At 41.1% G+C, this 21,770-nt stretch overlaps 1 protein-coding gene across 6 annotated transcripts in view; it reads left to right on the top strand.

Annotated features, from left to right (window-relative positions):
- DCAF6 (DDB1 and CUL4 associated factor 6) overlaps positions 1-21,770 on the top strand; it is a 622,202-nt gene that overhangs the window by 162,463 nt on the left and 437,969 nt on the right. For all 6 annotated transcript variants that reach the window (XM_069204156.1, XM_069204153.1, XM_069204157.1 and 3 more), the window contains one exon: positions 18,132-18,225. In XM_069204156.1, the coding sequence (XP_069060257.1) occupies positions 18,132-18,225 (94 nt within the window). The remainder of the gene's footprint in view (positions 1-18,131; positions 18,226-21,770) is intronic.

Raw genomic sequence — 21,770 nt, 5'->3', positions numbered from 1 at the left:
ACTACTATCTTAGCATCTGTGTTCATCCATCGAGATGGTAACAACAATGAGGAAGCTGTTCAAGTGGGTTACATTAACCACTGTCATGTCAGAATGTCACACTTGAAGACATCGCAAAACACATACACCTTTTACAAGTTCTTGCTACAAAAGAAGCTGGTCATGTGTGATACAGATTTTGTAGCTTGGTATTAATTAAGAGATTTGCATGTAACTTCACCGAAGATCCCACAGAGGCAAACATGACAGATAATAACACATGTCTGTAGGCCCAACAAACCCAACTGAGTGTGGATTCGAATGGGTAGGCTTCTTCTCTGTATTAGCAAAATATATGTATTCGTTGGTTGTCCCAACAGATTGTTGTTCAAATTACTTGAAGACTGTTCTTCATTGAATACTCAAATTTGTGGAGTATACAAAGCATTCCAAATTATTACAAATAAAAGGCTTCATAATCCGTGTCAAAGAGAACCTTTTCTTACAGTATTAAGGCTTTTGAATCCAAATGATCTAATTGTAATATGGTTTAAATATTTCTATTTTACAATAAAACATTTACTCAAAACCCACCCAAAATAGTCTCAAAAAGTCACGACAGCAAACCCTTCAGAATTTCATAGCACTCAGTGAGATGCACAGTTAAATAGTACATTTCTTCCATGATGTTTACAGAGAAGCTATAAAACAATGTATTGCTCACATACTGTCATCTCAGTAAAGAAGTGGAAGAAAAATTGCACACTTAGTAAGTATATTGGGGATGTGGTAATGAGGCCTAAAGTGTTCCTGGTCCTCATGGGTATCCTAGTAGTCTTTCCAGTTCCTCTTAGCAGGATGAACAACAACTAAACAAGCATTGGCAAAGCCAATAAGCCTTGCGGATGACAGTGAATTCTCATCGGTTTAGCCAATTCTGCCAGTGTGTGTTAAAAACTGTAGCTGTGTTTAAATGGGCCCAAAAATGTGTCTTGTTGTCCCTTGATTAGTGTGCGAGTTCATACTTCCTTCTTTGTGTGTCTCTGCCTGTGAATGTCTGTCAGGTGATTTATATGTTGTGCGTTTGTATCTTTCTTCGTTTCTCTCTGGCTGTGTCCACGTGTGACTGTATCTGCTTTAATATATCTAGCACCAACATTAATTTTACTAACAGGAACCGAGCTTAGATTGCTGTCGCCTATAGACACCCCAAATTCTTACACAAGACATGCTGACATCCAGAAACGGAGCAGGAGTCAATGGTATGCAAACACACATCAGGCATTTATTGACAGCCATGTCCATCTAACAAATAGAGGGAGAAAAGTGATTACTGACATTAACACTATTGAAAAAGTTACAGAGGTGGGAATACTGAAGACTACAGACTGAGGACTGGTGTTATTGACACCCAAAAAGACATCAAACACACAGATCAGAGGATGTTGACGGCAAGAGATTCACACAAACCGAATCAGAACAGGGGTTACAGGCTCAGAAAGCACACACTGTGAGCAAGAATTATTGACATACAAAGTACAAAAAAATACACAGTTTGGGTTAGTCACACAAACAATCCTATGAATAGACAAGGAGGAGCGATTACGGACATCCACGGACAACTCACAAACTTACACAGAGCTCAGATTACTAGGGACAAAAAGAAACAAGCCTATGCTACTCGCAAAAATATAGGAAGCAGATTATTTTAAAACAAATTGTATTGTTTTTGTTATTAACATAATCATTGTGTGCTCATTTGAGCAATTCAACACGTAATCACTCAAGAAGAGCGCAATAATGTACTGAATCCCCCCTCCCAAGGGTGAACTTTCCCAGCAGCGATTTTTACAAGACAATCTGCAGCTTCCCTAGGACACATTTATGAGCGACGACAGAGGAAATAAGAAGAAACCAGAAACAACGAGGAGGAACCAATGACAGGGGAAGAAGAAACAAGACAAACTAGAATAAAAATGGCTATGGAAGGAGCAGCAATAAATAGGAATAAATAATATGTGAATCACATTGGGAGCAGCGGGTGGGCATTGATTAATTAGATTCACGAAGTGCATGGTTCATGCTCCGCATCACGTGATGTTTCGGCTGCACTGACCAATTAAGATGGCTGCAAAGAGCAAAGAACAGAAATGCTGAAGCTTACAAATGGTACACAATGGGTGGGTTCCAAGCCCTTTGTATAAATGCTAGTGTCTTGCAAGCAAGAGCTCATGTGCTACTGCCTGGCTCATGCATGCTTGACCCTAAAAATAAAGGTTAGTTGGGAGCAACACAACTAAAATGAGACTATTCAATGCTCCTGTTTTGGGCAATTATTAGTAAGAAGTGATCAACGAAGTCCCAGTACATAAATAAGTTATTAATGTACTCTGTTTTAGTGCCTATAGATCTTTATATTGTCATCCAAGCACTAATGTTGGTACACTGCAAAGCAGTCAGTACATATTTTGCCCTGCCAAAAGCACTTTATTAAAGCTAGATATTGCAGTGTTACTCCTATCAGTCAAATGAACAAGTTCAGATGAACTTGCTTTGCAGAGTACTAACATCACCGTGTTGATGACAAAATCAAATCTCAGCACATCGAAATAGACTACATTAAAGATTGGTTTGTTTACCAGAATTTCTTTAATCATTTGCTGACAACCATTGCCCAGTACGTATTGGAATACTAGATAAGCCGGGATAAAACTAGCTTTATTCCAGAAAATCCCTTTAAGCTTGATAGGCTACTCCACACAAATGCTACGTGGAATATATTTTGAGTACATTGTCTTGAAGTGATACCTTATTTGTTCAGGATGTGCTCCACAGAACACTTAAAGCCTAGTATTCTAATGTTTTCATCTTTCTTTTAATGCCCTGAAATGTGTTTCTGTTGGTTGTAAATAATGAAAAGTCTGTTGTGAGTAAATGAGGTCACCCATATGGATTCTTTGGTGCACCTTGGCTTTTATATCTGTTAAGAATACCCTTCCCTCTGTGCCTTTCTTTAGTAGCTTGTTTTTATTTTTAACAGACTGTTCACGTGTGAAACCAGTGGATGTGCGTGGGGTGGTGTGTGGCCACTCACTCAAGATGGTAATCATAAACTTTTTAGGAACATATTTCGGTTAACTTAATTTTTAAGACTATTGTATAAAATTCATTTAGGGTAGTGGGGAATTCACTTCCTAGAGGGAATACACCGCATACATTTCACATGGTGTTGAGAAGTGAATACCAATCATATGAGATGTCAGATTGCACATTGCTATCAGTTTAAAAGCTTAAAATATTTTAGGACCCCAGTATAGTATCAGAATATTATGAGTTAACACTAGGAGTGAGTAGAAATCCAAGAGTGCCAGGGTCATTATAAAGGTACATTTTATCCTTCTCAAACATGGGTTGGATTGGGGGTCTGATAAAGATACCCAAAAAGAGCATAAGGAAGCATAACACTTGGAGGTGTTGGAGTGTGGGGTAATGGATACTACAATCATGGGAAACAGGAACTTCCTGACTTTGGTCTAAATCATGTGTTCCTAGCCACTTCAAGACCTGCACTTGACTTCAGGTCAGATGAGCCCGAGCCCTTCAAAGGTCCACCTGACCCATAGACTAGTCTGGCAACATCAGTTCTTTCAACTACCATACCAGTTCGCACCCATATTCCCTCGCTCACTCATTGTTGTTCCCACCCTAGTTGATTTCCTCGTCGTAACCAGTATGAACAATCAGGTCTCACTGATTGTTTTCTTGTGTCTAATGCTTGTGTTTACCAGTGTAAAATGCTTCCTGCAGTAATGGAACACTTCTGTCCTTTGTTTCTCTGGAAGTGTTCCAGGTTTGCTTAGGGTCGAGTTACAGTGCAGCTCCTTTCTTCTCCAGATTAGTGTTCAATGTGTTTAATGCAATCTCACTGTCTTCTGAAACCCTTGTTTGCCATCACTTTCTTACTATGTGCTGTCCTTCTATCTTGATAACTATGTTTTGCTCTGTACCTAGCTTCTGTGATGCTGCACTATCCTGTAACTCAGAGCCCAGCCCCAGGTACTGCCTGCTAGAATCAGTGTCTCTTTCTTGGTCTCTCGCTTCTATACCGCCCCTTTCTCTTTCAAATAGGATTTCTTCATTGTTCTGCAGTTATGTACTTGAAGTAGGCTAACCTACAAGGGTGAAAGCTACTTGGTGGTGGCTAGGATCGCTTAATAATAAAAATATGAATTGTTAATAAACAGCGCTGAATGTTCCGAAAGTGATTCCACAAGTTAGCAGCCCTTGATAATCATGAATTCCCAAAAGTAACTTTTAATTTTAATCACCCTGAAACGTGTTATGAACATGTTATGACTACCTTACACATCATGTCAGATTGCAGTTATTGTTTAAACTGTAAAAAATAAACACCTATTTTAATACACAATAAGTAAAGTCTGAAGAATATTTGAAGAAAATTAAATAGGGGTCCAGTATAAGACAAGCCTCCTAGAGTAGACCAGAATTAGTTAATAGTTGCTAAATATATGCGGTTAATATTTCATCTTTAATAGTGGTTGTGTTGATTTAAATAATCCAGATCCTTACAGCTGAATATTTTCAAAATAGTATAAATATCTTTCTTGTTTGAATATCACATCCTGGAGTCTTCATTCTCAAAGTGTAATTAATTAATATTCTTGCCAGATATATTATTGAGGGTGCAAGTCCAAAAAGCTTCTTCTGCTAAACCTAAAAATTATTGTGTTGCTTTTCAAAACAGCTACTTTGTGACTGTAATGGATTATGATATGACAATTGTGTGCTTAGAAATCACAGATGGTTTGGACTTGCCACTGTTGTGTTGGCTCTCAATGTACCATTGAGGCTGCTGGATTTGGGCGTCCGCATCACCTGAATTGTGGGGAACTGAGTTTGATCCCACACCATGTGACAACTTTTGGCCCAATCCGTTTCCAGACAGCTAGCAGCGCCTCACCTATGCTCAAGAGCAGGCGTGATTTGTGGCAGCCGGGCACATGACATTGTGACTTCTCAGGAAAGTTGTGGTGGAACCGATCTTATCACACATGCAAAGACAAATAGAGGCAGAAAATGGTTCAATAAGTTTTATTGAATCAGCTGCGTTCTAAATGAAAATATATTGACTGCAATAAATAGGATCATGAAACATTCTAAAAACAGAATGTTGACAAGAAAGTGAACACAAGAAAAGTCCCACCGCAGTGCCACTATGTGAGATGTATGACTGCTACCTATGCCACTAATGTTCTATGTTAGAGCACAGCACTATAAGCCCGAATCCACCCTTCAGGACCCCCCCCCCAGAAAGACATCATCCCCATACCTGAATATGGCACTAATGACGAAGCCTGTTGTCTATTGAGACACCTCACCCATATAGGCCTGGGAACCAGCAGTCTCAGCAAGCAGCTGAAGCTAAGTCAAACAGCATGCGGTGGCAGTCATCTGGCTGGAACCTCCCTCTAACATACAGGGGGCAGAGAGATGTTTTATAATAAAACAGCTAGTGTTCTAAGAAAAGTGTCCGCATGTAAAAATATGTATATTCTGTAAAATGTTAGAGATGCGATGTACCACTTTGTGCAAGCAACCCTATCTTGTTGCAGCCTTAAACAAAGCACAGATTGAAAGAATGTCGTACTAAGAAATGTAAATGTATTCCTAGTCAAAAGAACAGCAAGATAGAGGAAAGCAAAACATCACCACAAATGTGATCGTTTCTAAAAGAAAAATTAGAATAAAATGAATTGTAACTAGGCTAAAGGGCACAAGCAGCAGGCATATTTGCTAAAATAACATGCCCAAAAATACAACTAAAATGGCGTCACTACACCACTGTCACCTTTGTAATGATTTGCATATATTTAGCACTTTTTGGACCAGATGTACAAAGGCTTTTACAGGTTAGCAAATGGCTCAACGGACCGTTTGCGGATGGTAAAATGCATTTTGACATTTACCATCCCCATTTTGTGAGTCAGTAACCTATTACCAACTCACAAAATGTGTTTGCGACTTGCTGTTAGGAAGAGGCATACCAAGGGCATCCCTTCCTAATTGCGACTCGCAGGGGGATGTAAGAATATTTTGCCACCAGGAATGCGGTCTCCAGTGTACCCCTTCCCCTTTGTGAATGGTAGTCAAAAGTGTTTTTTCAGAGCAGGCAGTGGTCTCATGTGGTCTTTAAGGAAATCGGGATGCATAAAAAAACTGCCTTATTGAAAAAGCAGTTACAGTCCCAGCAGGCTACCATCCCTTGTATTGCACTTTTGTGACATTTATTATATTGTACTTACGTTTATGTGCATCATCACCTGCCAAGGCATTGGCATGCTTTATGGCTAGCAGCACTTTGCTCCAGAACCCAAGGTTAGTGGGTAGTTCACTGTTAATTGGTTATATTGCCTGCGCTCTGAAGAAACCAGTTCAACATATTTATTCCAGTTTCTTTGTGGTGGATTAGATTAATAGATGTGAGCTCTAAATGTTAGTGTGGGGGGGGAAATGTGAGTTCATGCAGATGGATGGTTGATTGAATTAATAGATGAGATCAAGGAGATTACCATTGTTAGGTTGCAGGTATGACTTTCAAAGAAGGGAAGTTTGTGATTTAAAAAAATGTTTTGAAATGAAATTAGATTAATTTGAGGAACTACAATAATAAACATTAGGACAAACATTCACATGGCTTAATATATGCCGTGCTCAGAAACAGGGGACAAGAGGAGAATGAGAAGTGAGCAAAGGGGCATTTGAAAGAAAGGGAGATGGGAGTTTTCATGCAGAGTTTTGGGAATACAGAGGACTTTTTTTGAGTTAGGATCCAAACTGAAGATGCAAAACTGTAGAAAGAAACAAAAGTATTTGCTTGTGAGATAGCACTATATCAGGGACTTTGATAGGGACTAGGGTAAGGGAACAATCTATCTGCTGCTAGGCTATCACTTCAGGTCAGAGTTGGAAACATAAACTAATGGCTGCGCACTTATAGAGGAATTATTATTATTAGGCTGCACTCAAAGTAATCAGAAATCTCATGATGATAGCAACATGATAGAATAGGGTAAATAATGAATATACCGAAAGTGGATTTTTCAAATACTGTAGTGAATGTCGTAATGTTCATCCTTTCAACTTGACTCACAATAATAATTACAAGAATAAAGTGTAATCACGTTTGGATGTCTTGGTTTAGCATGTCAAAACCTGGTAGTGAAGACTGCTTCCCAAAGCAGTGGAAGTGGCTGGAGAGCTAAACCTTGAAGTGAGGAAATTAGATGAAGGGTCCACTTTAGAGATTCCGTAAAGACTTCCTTATCAAGGGGCTGTTGATTAGTTCTTTCTGAGCATTGCCATTTGGTGGATGATAGAGATGAGGGTGGGGCTGTTTCTGTTGTTGAAGGCGAGGAAGTATCTATTCCAGGCCAGCCCATATTCGGACTCAAATTGATTGCAACCAGGAGTAGACATCTCATCTTTTATTTTGCTCGTGTTGTGGGTGCTTCTGCTTGGAGACAGCCCAGCGTTCCCTGCTGTGAGAAGCATCACTTTACACAAAGGTTGTTGTAAAAACATATGCACTTACAGCAGAACTAAGTTAGTTATGGGGGCAAATTTGTGATCGAAGCTATTGATCCAATCTGTTTATTATGAAAAGTTACCATAAAGGTAGTGGGATTTACATATTTATTGTGAATAACATATGTCCATATCAATAGGCACTTATAGGTGCATTGTTATCACTCTGTATTAAAGCCTGCAAAGAGGTATTTTGTTACATGGAATCTAAAAAATTGTCTCCATTGACACCATTGACCGCCATTGACAAACCATGGGGTTAGAAGAGTTACACCTTAGTAAACCTTTTTAGACACTAGAGAGCTTGTATTTTGCTTTGACAACAGTAATTTGTTATACATTTGTAATTGCATAACTATGTGTGTGACAAGCCAGTGGTAAAGGCCATAGGCCTGATTAGTTCACTGGAAAAGCGTAGGTCCTATACCATTGGTCTAATCTGTTTATTATGAAAAATTATGACAAAGGCAGGAGGCCGTGCTTTTGTATTTTTAAAAAGCATGTGTAAAGGCCAATAAACCCTTAAGAGTAGAATGTTATCACACTGAGTTACAGGCTGTAGGCAAGTATATTGTTAAGTGAAACAGGGATGTGGAATTCCTATCGCCCGACGCACGCCCGGGACATCTTGTTTGGGGTCAAGGGCAACAAGTTTTTATGTTTACTTTGTCCTTGGGACAAGTAGGCCCAACCCCCTGCAGCACAAACCCTTTGGCTGCCTGTTTACAGAGAGTTGAACTCTCTGCAGTTGAGGTAATGTGTTTCCAAAGGATAATGCTGTTCGAACTTGTATTTATGGTTCATTATTTGAAAGCCTTCATTATTAGGGTGCGTGCTGTAAATAAATGTTTTAAGGTCACACTTCACTACTGAGGTTGGTTCCAGTACAAAAAAAAAAAAACGTGTACACACGTTTGAAAAGTTTAGGCTAAGAGGCTAAGTATAATGCTCCCAGAATGCTCTCTGATTATATGCAAATGAAGTGTCATTTAGTAAAATGTGTTGATGCATGCTAGTATTTCCCAAAAATATTTCTAATGGAAAATCAGTGTAACCATTTTCAACACGATTATGGGAAGCATGAAAATAAACAAAAACTGACAAAGCCAACTGATCTGACATATTTGTATAAGTCTTTTAGTTTCATCAATGTGTGTCTTGTTTTGACATGGCTTTTGGAACACTTTTTTGTTGTGGGAGCTACCAGGCCCTCAACATTGTAACAAACATTGGCAAAACCCCCCCAAAAAGTTTTTGAACTCTTAAAGCACACGTTGCCACCAGCGGCATAACAAAGGCCCCGCAGCTGCCCTCCAGGGGGCCCCGTCAGCACAGCACCTGCCCTGGGTGAGTCTGGAGAGGGGGCTCCTCCATGTTCTTTGCAAAGGGGCACCCTCCAGTTTCGTTACGTCACTGATTGCCACTGTAGTTCCTGACACTGAACAAAACTACTTTGTGTGGCAATATGCTCCTTGTGGAAGAGCAGAATGCGATCACTCACAGTAAAGCCAGCCGAAAGAGAGAGAAATAGAAGTTTAATAAAAACAAAATGTCTTTGTTAACACCAGACCTAATTAGGGACCAAGACCCACATGTAGGTAGCTTTTTGCATGTCGCAAACAGTGACTTTCGCTGTTTGCGACGTGCAAAAAGCACATTGCGATGCACAAACCCAGTTTTGCGATTCAGTAACCTGGTTACCGAATCACAAAACGGGTTTGCGACTCGCAATTAGTAAGGGGTGTTCCCTTCCTAATTGCAACTCGCAGTGCAATGTAGGATTGTTTTGTGACCGCGAACGCGGGCGCAAACCAATCGCAGTTTGCACCCATTTCAAATGGGTGCTAACACTTTCGCAAAAGGGAAGGGATCCCCATGGGACCCCTTTCCCATTGTGAATGTCACTGTAAACATTTTTTCAGAGCAAGCAGTGGTCCTGTGGACCACTGCCTGCTCTGAAAAAATGAAACGAAAACGTTTCATTTTTCGTTTTTGTTATGCATCTCGTTTTCCTTTAAGGAAAACGGGCTGCATTACAAAAAAAACTGCTTTATTGAAAAGCAGTCACAGACATGGTGGTCTGCTGTCTCCAGCAGGCCACCATTCGTGAGGGGGTCACAAATTGCGACCCACCTCATGATTATTCATGATGTGGGCATTTGCGAAGCCCTTGCGAATCACAGATGGTGTCAAGGACACCATCCTACATTCGGATTTGCGACTCGCAATTTGCAGGTCACAAATCTGAACCTACCTACTTGTGGCCCCAAATTCTTAAAGAAAGTCACAAAAGTGCACCCATGGTATATGTCGTACCCCTATAAAATATTTGTGAACTGTATTTTAGCGTGGGTAAATACGATGTGTAGATTTGCTCATGTGAAAATCTATTGAGCATTTGCAAGTTCATTTTCCCTCCAGCCACTTTCTTCCAAACCCTGGAAGAAGTTCTAATTCTGCCATTGTCAGGAGTAAATGTCCAACCTTTCTTATTATGGGAAAATATTAGAGAGAAGCTGGTAAAAATCTTTAAAACATGCAGGTTAGTAGGTTTGCAGACTCAAAGGCATTCCAGCCCTGGAACTATTGCTTACTGCTTCCTCCAGCCCCAGTATGCAGATCTGCAGAAAGGTGGCAAAATAAGGAAATTGCTACAGTAGGGATTGAAACTCCAAGTATTCAAGCCCTACTATGGTAGTAGCCCTGGCATAATCAGAGAGGCTATTAATTGCTGCCATAATTTGTCGCCACACTACATGGCACCAAACGGACAAGTAGATCTTTTTACAGGACAAGTAGATTTGAGAAGCAACCGGTCCCCTGGACAAGTAGATATTTTAATAAATTCCACACCCCTGGTGAAATCTCACAAATTGCCGTAGTAGGCAAGAGATATGATGTTTGGCACCTCTCTGACAAACCCTGCAGGTCTAATGTTTTCACTGCGATAATTCTTGTAAAGCTTTTTTGAGAGGGGCTGTGTTTCATTTTGCCAACTGTAATTCTGTACATATTTGTACTTGTTTAACGGTAAGCATAATGGTTGCCAGATTATGTGCACTTCTGTGTGCCTTGGATTGGTTATGGTGTTAAGCCAGTGGTAAAGGACATCGGCCTCATTGGTTAATTGGAAACAGTTGTGCCAGATTCCATATGTCTGAACTCTTTCAGCTCTCTGTGGCGTGCATTTGGGCCCTAAGGATCAGCAAGGACCTGGAATTGGGTTGACCGCTGGTGAATGCATCCTTGACACCACCTGACCCACTTGGATCTTTCATGGGCTGCGTACTTGCTTTGGCTCGCACTTTCACCCTGCAGCCATGACCTGTGTTAGTTACTCCATTGGCGCCAGGAACAATGGCGCTGGTGGAGGATCTGATACTGGTTCTAGTATTTAACCCCCATACTGGCCTCATCACAATCGCAACCAGTGTTGCCATACAGCCTGATTCGAGTTGTATGCCTCTTCTTAGAAGAAGAAAAAAAAAAAAAAGCGTTCCCTCATAGGTTCATTTGTCTGTTTGGTTCAAATTTTGATCACAGCTTGCCACATCCAGAGATGTTGATTGATGGATATGGGGTTGGTTGACAGCCCCCTTCCAACCTTCCACATGAAGTATGACAACAATACTTTTTTTAATGGACTTACAAGAGGCCAGTGGGCTTGATACCACTCCTGATTCATATTTGAACTTGCCATTTGACCCTCCAGCATTATAGAGGACCTCATTTACAGTGGTACTTTGACATGCAGCTGGAGTCTTGGACCTACAACAACCCTCCACTGATGTTAAGACGGATATCCTTATGGAAATCTTGCAGCCTGGACCAGACACACAGAGCCCTTTTTCCTGTTCAGTGAGGCCCTCACTGATACTTTAATGGCACCAGGTCAAAGCCTTGTTATTTCCTATCCGTGAATAGATAAGATAGTAGGCCAGACATCACAGACAGATGCCTGGCACCTCAAGATTTCCTCACAAAACATCCTACTTCAGAAAGCAGAAAGTCTGGAGGTTCAGGCTTCATCTTGCATGATGAACCTCAACTTATTCTACACAACACCACCACATAGCGAGTACAAGAGGATTGAGGCTTTCAGAAAACAAATGTTCTCTTTGGCCAGCCTGGCCTTGCAGTCAGTCAATGCAGTTGGTTTGTTGGGCAGTTATACTCATGCCATCTGGGATATGGCCACTAAGTGCTTGCTGGTGGTTCTTGAAGACTTTAGGGCATCACTAGGTTAAACTATTCAGGATGGTCAGGATGTGCCCAAATACGTGATTTGTGCTTTCTCTGATACTACTGATTGTCTGGAAAGGGCATTTGGCACTAGTGTGGTGCTCGTCAACCGTGTGTTTATGCGCTCCTCAGCAATCTCTGGTGAAGTACAGGTCTCTGTCCTGTATATGCCATCAGATGGCTCATGCTTGTCAGGTGAGACAGCTGACTCTGATTTAAAATGCGTAAAGGAGAGTAGGTGAATAGCAAGTGTTCATTTAGTAAAATTAGTCTAAAATCATATCAGTCATATGAATTATGTCTCCAATGAATGGCAACACCACATCTGTACTTTTCAAAGCAATATTATATTGGTAACAAATTAACTTCCAAACTATAGTTCTTTATATACATACATTTGTATATCATGAAGTCATCAACACTGTACCCACCCCCACTTAGATCACAGTATTTTAATATCAACTGGGTACCAAAGGAGGGGTAGTATGCCACCTCTTGACTTAAGCCAATATATCAATACAAAGTCCGACCCAAGTAAAGCCTTTTGGTGTTACACTACAACATGCCTATGAGGAAGAGTTATCAACGTTTTGGTCTCTTGTGGCAACCAGAGGCCCATTAGACCACCCTCAGGACATAGTGTTGAGAGAACATAAAACCAAGAACATGCACCGAATCCAGTCTAACACTACTTCAAAACTACTGCCCAATGCCAGCAAGACGCAGGAGGACTGCAATTTTCCTACTAGGTACAGCATATGGAAAAGAAGGAGAGGGGTCCAGCCAGATTGACTTCCTTTAAATGCCGAATTAATGGAAGGGTTGTGAGAACTCCAGACCAGGAGGCCTGGACCCTGCGCCTCCCAAAACTTGAAATACTGGGAAAAAAGGTGGTGAGTTCTCACTTAGGGAATCATTGATAAAAAGCACAATGCCTCAATGATAATTTATTTGCATCCAGAACAATGAAAGAAAAAGGAACAGTTCCATGAAATTATAATACTTGTTATTATATGACAGTCATTAGACAGAAGATAAGATCCAGAGACCAACAGTTCAATAGTCCAATCAACCAGTACTAAGGTTGAAAAAGTCTCATGTGAACAAAAAATTGCTTTAATAACGAAGCAGCCAGGTAAGAAAAAAATCAAATCAAAGGGCACAATTCAGTGACGGAACAGCCACAGCCAACACGTGTTTCGCCCCTTATGCGGGTAAGCGGGGGCTTTTTCAAGGCTAGTTCCAATCATTATGAGAAAACTTCTGGCAGCTATTGTCATAAGTACGAAACATAATCTAATGTCGTAGTCAGCAGGGAATCATAAAATTGCCGGAAAGTTATCCTCGAGTCCTGCAAGTGCGATTCTACGTTGTATAAAACTTGGAAAAATGAAAGATTAAGTGGAGGCACCAGATTTCTAATCATTGGTTTGCAGGTGTCACGCAAATATCTGCAGCAGGTACATTATCCCACTGACCCATCATACTAGTTGTGTAATTAAATACATTGAGTATGTAGGAACAGGTGGGACACCAGCATGAAGCAATAAACACTGCTTCATAAAGGGACGTAGGTAATGAAAAGTATGCATAGGCAATTGGTAAAAATCAGAGCATTTCATCCCACATGTGGTATTTGGAGTCCAGTTTTCACACATCGCCCCATTGTGGATTACAGTTCCCTTGGTAGGATACCCTGGAAAAGGAAATGGCAATAGAAAAGACTACGCTCTCTGAGGTAGTGCTTAATTTATAATAAAAAAATAATTTCCAGGGCCCAAAACGTTTCTCAAAAGGACAATACATCTTGCACCATCCACTCTCCCTTACAGTGCTGCAAAATGCCAGTATCGATCTGACTTGCAAAACATCACATTACTACAAATGTGACCTTTTGGACTGTTCAAAGTCACTTGAAGCTGTAAGAATAGCTTGGGCGCGTTAGTATTTGAAATGTATATTTAATTGTTAAAGATGCTGTCTAAGTGCTTGGCTTAAAATTAGGTAGAGAGTGTCACAATGTGGTGGAATGTCACAAAAGTGTACCAGTGTTATGAAATTAGCATTGCTGCCAAGCCCTGGCAAACAGTGGCTCAAATTAAGTACTGCTCTGAGGGAACACTGGTATGTTTCATGAAGTGCAACAGTAGTAAATTTAAAGGTGGAGTTGAGTAGTATGCTGCTGGGCTGGGCCAGGAAACACTTTGAGCAGAATGTGCAACATTAGCCAAAAGTCTGCGAGTGTGGACAGAGGTCTCTGAGCAGGGAATCGGCTGTATGGCTACTAAACGACCCCTGCCTCAACGGGATTTAAGAGGCTCAAAACATTGTATCTACCAGTCAACATTTGCATATGATGGCTCCTCAGGGAGATATATTGCAAAGTCATGCAAGTGTTCAGTTCATGGAAATCCAATCAAATCCAATCTGACAAAGGGCCAGATCCCCATATCTTACTATCAGACAGATATGAACGACCCAACACACAAGAAAACAGATTAGTATCTGCACCTTTTAAAGTCATATACAGCCCAGTGAAACTGCAGTATTGGTATACTCCACTAGCCAAAACATCTAATGGCATCAAGGCACTGTGGCTTACTACCGGACCTGGACTACACAATACTGTGTTGCACATATGCCTAGAACTGAACTACACAATGCTGTGATACACATACCCTTAGGATGCTTGCCTGCCGTCATGGTCACAAGATTGTACATTTGTAAAAGGAAAGTATTTAAGGTATGTTAGTCACTTAGTTGATCACTGTGAAATCTAATATCTTGGATAAATGTCAAAATGCATAAGCTTGGTGTTTTGCAGTTTGAAAAGTGGGTTGTGCAAACCTGCATAGATTGGAAAAAGCTATGTGATGTATGTATGATTGGCTGCAATGCAAACTTTGTATATTAATAGTTGGTGGTATGATAAGTGGATTCTTGAGACTGGATAATTCACGTATAATAATCTAGTCTAAGCGTAGGTATGTATGTGTGTATTGGCATCCTTGTTACATGCTTTATATTTAACAGACCTAAATGATCTGGTACACATAGTTGGTAGTCATCCATCTTGCATTGTACGCATGATATTATTTTAATGACACTTAGCCAAGTTGAATTGCAGTGAAGCCTTGATTTGTTTATATTACTATTATGCTAAACTAAATGTAACCGAGCCAAAGAATATGATGTTTGCTCCAACAAGGTAAAAAGTGAGCTGTAAATTTAAATGTTATCAGTTTGTAGCAAACTGATCAGAAGAATAGCTGCGAGCATGGAAACCTCAAGCGACATTTGGTTGCCTAGCTTGATCCTCGTTCAATAAATAACACTTAAGAGAGCAGAGCTGCAATTCAGTTGTCTTGCACAACCTTTCTGAATTGGAGTGATCTAATCCATGTAAAAAAGAAACAGTTCTACTATTCCACACAGAAAATAAAAATAATATAAAATGGCTCTGAATCAAGTTCATAGTCACACCAGGTTTAAGATTAAGAGGTACTCATTTCCTGATGACCTCTTTAAGGTTTCTAGAGTTGGCTGTAAGCGAATAACAAAACAATCCTCACTTTGTGGGACAGGCTGTATTTTAATGCTTAGTGTAATTCTCATTCTACCTGTATGGGATACAGATACTTCCATGATATGGACCTAACTAAAGTATTTTGTGTATGGTAGGTCTACTGTTGAAACTATCACTACTGTATTTAGAAAGGGGCCTCTTTTTGAGGTGACCATTGGAGGGAGGAGATTTAGTTCATAAACATTATGTTTGTTATGTGGAATATTAGAAGAGTCAGTTGTATGTATGGTATTTTGCTCTTTTGAATTAAATAAATTGAGAACTCAAACTGTTGGTTCCTTGTGGAGGAAGCATTAATAGATGATAAAAAGTATAATTTGATGATTTTAAATTGCGTATAAGAAGAAAATTGCTATCATGTTTAAAGAAATTAATGTCTAGTAACCTATGTAACGTAGGAAATGTTGATTTTTTTTTTTTATTAGTTTATTTTGCAGGATAGTAATAACATTATTTTAATAAAGCTGTTAGAAATTGGGTTTGTTTCGGTTGACAGAGGGATGCACCTGGTTCAAGCAGGAATCGCAGTCCTGGTCAGGGTAAGTCAGATACATAACTTAGATTAACCTATGCCCGCCTTCTGGTAGCTTGGAACAGAGTAGGCAGGCTTAACTTGTGAGACAATGTCTAAAGTATTTATGCAGCACTTCAAACAGTAACACAGTGAACAGGTTAGCAAAATAGATCTTAGTTTAATGAACAAAACGAGACCAAAACAACAAAAATCCAATAAGTAGAAGTTAAGATATTAATTTTGAAAGAATCATTTAATTGTAGTGCTTAGAAGCATAAAGTCCCAACTGGGGCTGCATGGTCGCGCTAGACTGAGTCAGATTTGAAATGTCAGGTTGACCCCGAGTCGGATGTAGAGACCAGCCTTGGCCCACTGAAACAGTACCTTGGTTCCTAGATGCGTCAACATGGAAGCCAGGATGGGGGGAGCAGAGGAGGCGATGTGTCGTCGTCAATCCTTTGGAGGTAGGCTATGTGTAGGTTGTGAGCTGCACAAAGTCAGAGATGCGGCAGAAGCTGGAGACAATGCGCACACAGTCAACGATGTGGTGTCCACGATCCTTACAGCAACAGCAATGAGTAGCTGTCATTGCAGAAGCGTCTGGTTCTCATCAGCTCAACGGCGTCGATGCACAGGTTCTGGCAGATCCAGCATTTTATACCAGCTTCCAGGGGCCTAGGACTAGATTGACACCATGTGGCAGGGCAAGACTTGCAACAAGCAAAGTCCAGGTGCTATTGCAGGATAGTGAGAAATCTTTGATGTCCCTGAGACTGAGAACAGGGGGCAGGCCAACATGCCCTTGGAGTCACTCTGTGTTCCAATGAGATGGGTCTAGTCCTTCTACAGCATGGCTGAGGGCAGCAGGGCAGCACTGCAAAAAAGCAGTTCTTCTCGAGCAGCAGTCCAGAGTGGCAGTCCTTGTAGCAGCACAGCAGTCCTTCCTCCTGGCAGAGTTCTTCATAGGTCCAGTAGTGTACTGAATTGGTGAAGTCAGAGGTCCAGTACTTATACCGAGTGGTGCCTTTGAAGTGGTTGTAACTTCAGAGAATGGTATTTGAAGTACACAAAGGTCCTTTCTTCTTGCCCTGCCTCCAGACACAGTACAAGGGGGTATGCAGCCCTTTGTGTGTGGACAAAACACTGCCTATTCAGGTGTGTGAGGCTGTGCCTAGCTCCTCCCTCCCATCCTGCCCAGGGTGGTCCATCATGATGTTGATGGCCCACCAGTTACACCTAAGCTCTGTGTGGCTGTCTAGAGGGAATGCACAAGCCCAGCTGTCATCCCAACCCAGATGTGTATTGGAGACAGGCACCAGGCACACAGGGCTTAGAGCAGGAAAATGGCAACTTTTTAATAGCGGCATTTTCAAAATTGTAATAGTAAATGCGACTGACCTCTAAAGAGGTTTTATCGTTACAGTTCCATACATACGAAACATGACATATCTACCCGTTCTCAGTCCGGAATTACAGCTTATTAAATGTAATAAAGAATTCCTAGTTTTAACCTATGAGAGGGGTAGGCCTTTCGGTAGTGTAAAACAAATGTGGGAGTTTTTCACTCCAGGACATGTAAAACTTGAAAATATATGGCCTGCCTTTTTATTACATAGCACCCTGCCCTATGAGCTGCCTAGGGCCTACGTTAGGGGTAACTTATATGTAATAAAAGGGGAGTTTAAGGCTTGGCAAGAGGTTTTAAATGCCAGGTCGACATGACAGTGTAAGCCGCACACATAAGCTGTCTAATGGCAGGCCTGAGACATGTTTTAAGGGCTACTTGAGTGTGTGGCACAAGCAGTGCTGTAGTCCCACTAGTAGCACTTAATGTGCAGACTCTGGGCACTTGTAATGCACTTTACTAAGGACGCGCATTAGTAAATTAAGATTGCAAATTGTGGAAGGACCAGTGAAACCATGTTTAGGAGAGAGGACACATGCACTTTAGCATTGGTCAGCCGTGGTAAAGTGCTCAGAGTCCTAAGACCAACAAAAACTAGTCAGCAAAATATGAGGCAAGCAAGCACAAATATTTGGGGAAAGACCACCCTAGGGCTGACAATTCTAACAAATGTTTTTCATTTTTACCAAAAGAAACTGATTAAATACATGTAAATCAAAGTTATGCTTTCTCGAACATGTCATTATGTAGATACCCAATGCTCTATCATATAATTGTATTTGTGTTTCTTTTCTTTCTAGTTACGACAGCCTCCTGTTAAACGTCTGAGACTTAGAGGAGATTGGTCAGATACAGGACCACGAGCAAGACCCGAAAGTGAAAGAGACCGAGAAGGTAGAATCACTTTTTAGCAGTCATTGATGATCTCCTGTGTGCTAATAAACTATACCTAAAAAGATGTCCATCTGCATTCGTAGGAGAGCCTGTGAATTCCCATAGAAATTACTTTTGTTTTACAGACTTTTCACATATACATTGTATATATTCCCTCTTGTCTCTCTCACATTTATTCTCTCTTAAGCATGTAATAATTTAAGTTCTTTAACATTGCCTGTTTCTCATATTCCCACTAGAATTACTTTTGTTTTACTGACTTTGCATATATAGAGTATATATTCCCTCCTGTCACTCTCACATTTAAGATCTCTTAGGTATTCAACATATACGGTCTTTAACATTGCCCTCAGATTTTCAGTTCCCACTTATGTTGGTCATTGTTTTACCCTGTTCACTTTTAAGAAGTTGAGATAACTAGTAAAGAGAAGGCAAATGCTGCTCTTTCACCTTTATATAACCCCTTCGCTGCCAGGCCTTTTCCTCCTCCTGTGGCAAGCCTTTTTTTGGCTATTTGGGGCAGTTCGCGCTTAGGCCCTCATAACGTTTTGTTCACATAAGCTACCCACGCCAAATTTGCTTCCTTTTTTTCCAACATCCTAGGGATTCTAGAGGTACCCAGACTTTGTGGGCTCCCCAGAAGGAGGCCAAGAAATTAGCCAAAATACAGTGAAAATTTCGTTTTTTTTAAAAAAAAATGAAAAAGGGGCTGCAGAAGAAGGCTTGTGGTGTTTTCCCTGAAAATGGCATCAACAAACGGTTTGCGGTGCTAAAATCACCAGCTTCCCAGCTTTCAGGAACAGGCAGACTTGAATCAGAAAACCCAATTTTTCAACACAATTTTGGCATTTTACTGGGACATACCCCATTTTAACGATTTTTTTGTGCTTCCAGCCTCCTTCTAGTCAGTGACAGAAATGGGCGTGAAACCAATGCGGGGTCCAAGAAACCGAAACATTTCTGAAAGCTAGACAAAATTCTGAATTCAGCAAGGGGTAATTTGTGTAGATCCTACAAGGGTGTCCTACAGAAAATAACAACTGAAAAAAAAAAATATTGAAATTGAGGTGAAAAAAACTGCAATTTTTCTCTACGTTTTACTCTGTAACTTTTTCCTGCAATGTCAGATTTTTGAAAGCAATATACCGTTACGTCTGCTGGACTCTTCTGGTTGTGGGGATATATAGGGCTTGTAGGTTCATCAAGAACTCTAGGTACCCAGAGCCAATAAATGAGCTGCACCCTGCAGTGGGTTTTCATTCTATACCGGGTATACAGCAATTCATTTGCTGAAATATAAAGAGTGAAAAATAGCTATCAAGAAAACCTTTGTATTTCCAAAATGGGCACAAGATAAGGTGTTGAAGAGCAGTGGTTATTTGCACATCTCTGAATTCCGGAGTGCCCATACTAGCACGTGAATTACAGGGCATTTCTCAAATAGACGTCTTTTTTACACAGTCTTATATTTGGAAGGAAAAAATGTAGAGAAAGACAAGGGGCAATAACACTTGTTTTGCTATTCTATGTTCCCCCAAGTCGTCCCGATAAAAATGACACCTCACTTGTGTGGGTAGGCCTAGCGCCCGCGACAGGAAATGCCCCAAAACACAACGTGGACACATCCAATTTTTTTTTACAGAAAACAGAGGTGTTTTTTGCAAAGTGCCTACCTGTAGATTTTGGCCTCTAGCTCAGCCGGCACCTAGGGAAACCTACCACACCTATGCATTTTTTTAAACTAGAGACCTAGGGGAATCCAAGATGGGGTAACTTGTGGGGCTCTGACCAGGTTCTGTTACCCAGAATCCTTTGCAAACCTCAAAATTTGGCTAAAAAAACACATTTTCCTCACATTTCGGTGACAGAAAGTTCTGGAATCTGAGAGGAGCCACAAATTCCCTTACACCCAGCGTTCCCCCAAGTCTCCCGATAAAAATGATACCTCACTTGTGTGGGTAGGCCTAGCGCTCGCGACAAGAAATGCCCCAAAACACAACGTGGACATATCCCATTTATTGACAGAAAACAGCGGTGTTTTTTGCAAAGTGCCTACCTGCAGATTTTGGCCTCTAGCTCAGCCGGCACCTAGGGAAACCTACCAAACTTTGCTTTTTTGAAAACTAGAGACCTAGGGGAATCCAAGATGGGGTGACTTGTGGGGCTCTGACCAGGTTCTGTTACCCAGAATCCTTTGCAAACCTCCAAATTTGGCAAAAAAAACACATTTTCCTCACATTTCGGTGACAGAAAGTTCTGGAATCTGAGAGGAGCCACAAATTTCCTTCCACCCAGCGTTCCCCCAAGTCTCCGATAAAAATGATACCTCACTTGTGTGGGTGGGCCAGGTGCCTGCAACAGAATAAGGCCAAAAACTTGTAGAGATAGAGGGTCTCAGCGAGTTGATAAGGACATATTCTTCTTTTATACATCTTTAGACTGACTCTGCTTTGGGGACCCACACAAGTGAGGTGTCATTTTACTTGGGAGACTGAGGGGAACGCTGGGGAGTAGGAATTTTGTGCTGGAGTGGTGATCGTACAAACGAAAGTCAGGAAAATATGCTTTTTTTAAGCAAATTTTGAGGTTTGCAGAGGAGTCTGGGTAAGAAAATGTTGGGGGGTCCACCTCCCTGGACTCCTTGGGGTGTCTAGTTTTAAAAAATGTCTGGGTTTGGTAGGTTTCCCTAGATGAAGGCCGCACCCAGGACCAGAAACGTAGGTGCCCCTAACCCCTAACACAGGTAGTTTTGTAATATATCATTTTGATGTGTCCACATACGTCTGTGATGTGCCAAACACTAAAATTGTGAAAAGAAACGCACTTAGGTTATGTGAAAAAGACCCCTCACCCACCAACCAAGTTGGTGGCATGCTTCATCATCGGGGTCCCACCCGAGGCACCTAGCGTGTCACAGGTGTGCTGCGACGCCTGATTACAGCGGAGCAGGTTTTGTCATTTTTACCACACATACTGGTTGGATTTGGCACGAGGGTGAGTGATGGTTCAGTGGATCAAATTTTATTAACTAGAGATTTCACAAAAATGAAATGCACTGTTAATAACTGAAAGGCCAAAAAACGGAACCAATGACTCACAGCCCGTGAGCTGTAAAGCCATGGCAAGGCACCAACCGCTTTACAGTCCATTCACACACCTTTCATACATGACATGCACTGGCCCCAAACAGTGACGAGGGAAGTACTCTCATCATGGATGGTAATTAGCATGTAGACATCCCTCCTGTCTGAAAACTTCAAAGCTAGCAGCTCATCATTCCGCAAGGCACTGCACTGTCCCCTCTGAAGTTTTTTACAAACAATCTCCCTTGGATAGCCTTTCCTGTTACAACAAATTGTGTCACAAGCAACAGTGTCCACTCTAAACAATTCCTTGAACAACTGCACTGCAGTGTAAAAGTTATCTACATACAAATGGTGACCTTTGTTGAACAGTCGTCTACCAAGTTCCCACACAATTTTCTCAGTAACTCCAAATGTGGGAGGACAACCAGGGGGGTCAATACTGGAATCCCTACCAGTGTA

The sequence above is a fragment of the Pleurodeles waltl genome, chromosome 8 (genome assembly GCF_031143425.1).
Source record: "Pleurodeles waltl isolate 20211129_DDA chromosome 8, aPleWal1.hap1.20221129, whole genome shotgun sequence".
Classification (NCBI taxonomy): Eukaryota; Metazoa; Chordata; class Amphibia; order Caudata; family Salamandridae; genus Pleurodeles; species Pleurodeles waltl.
This window is presented reverse-complemented; position numbering and strand designations above follow the sequence as displayed.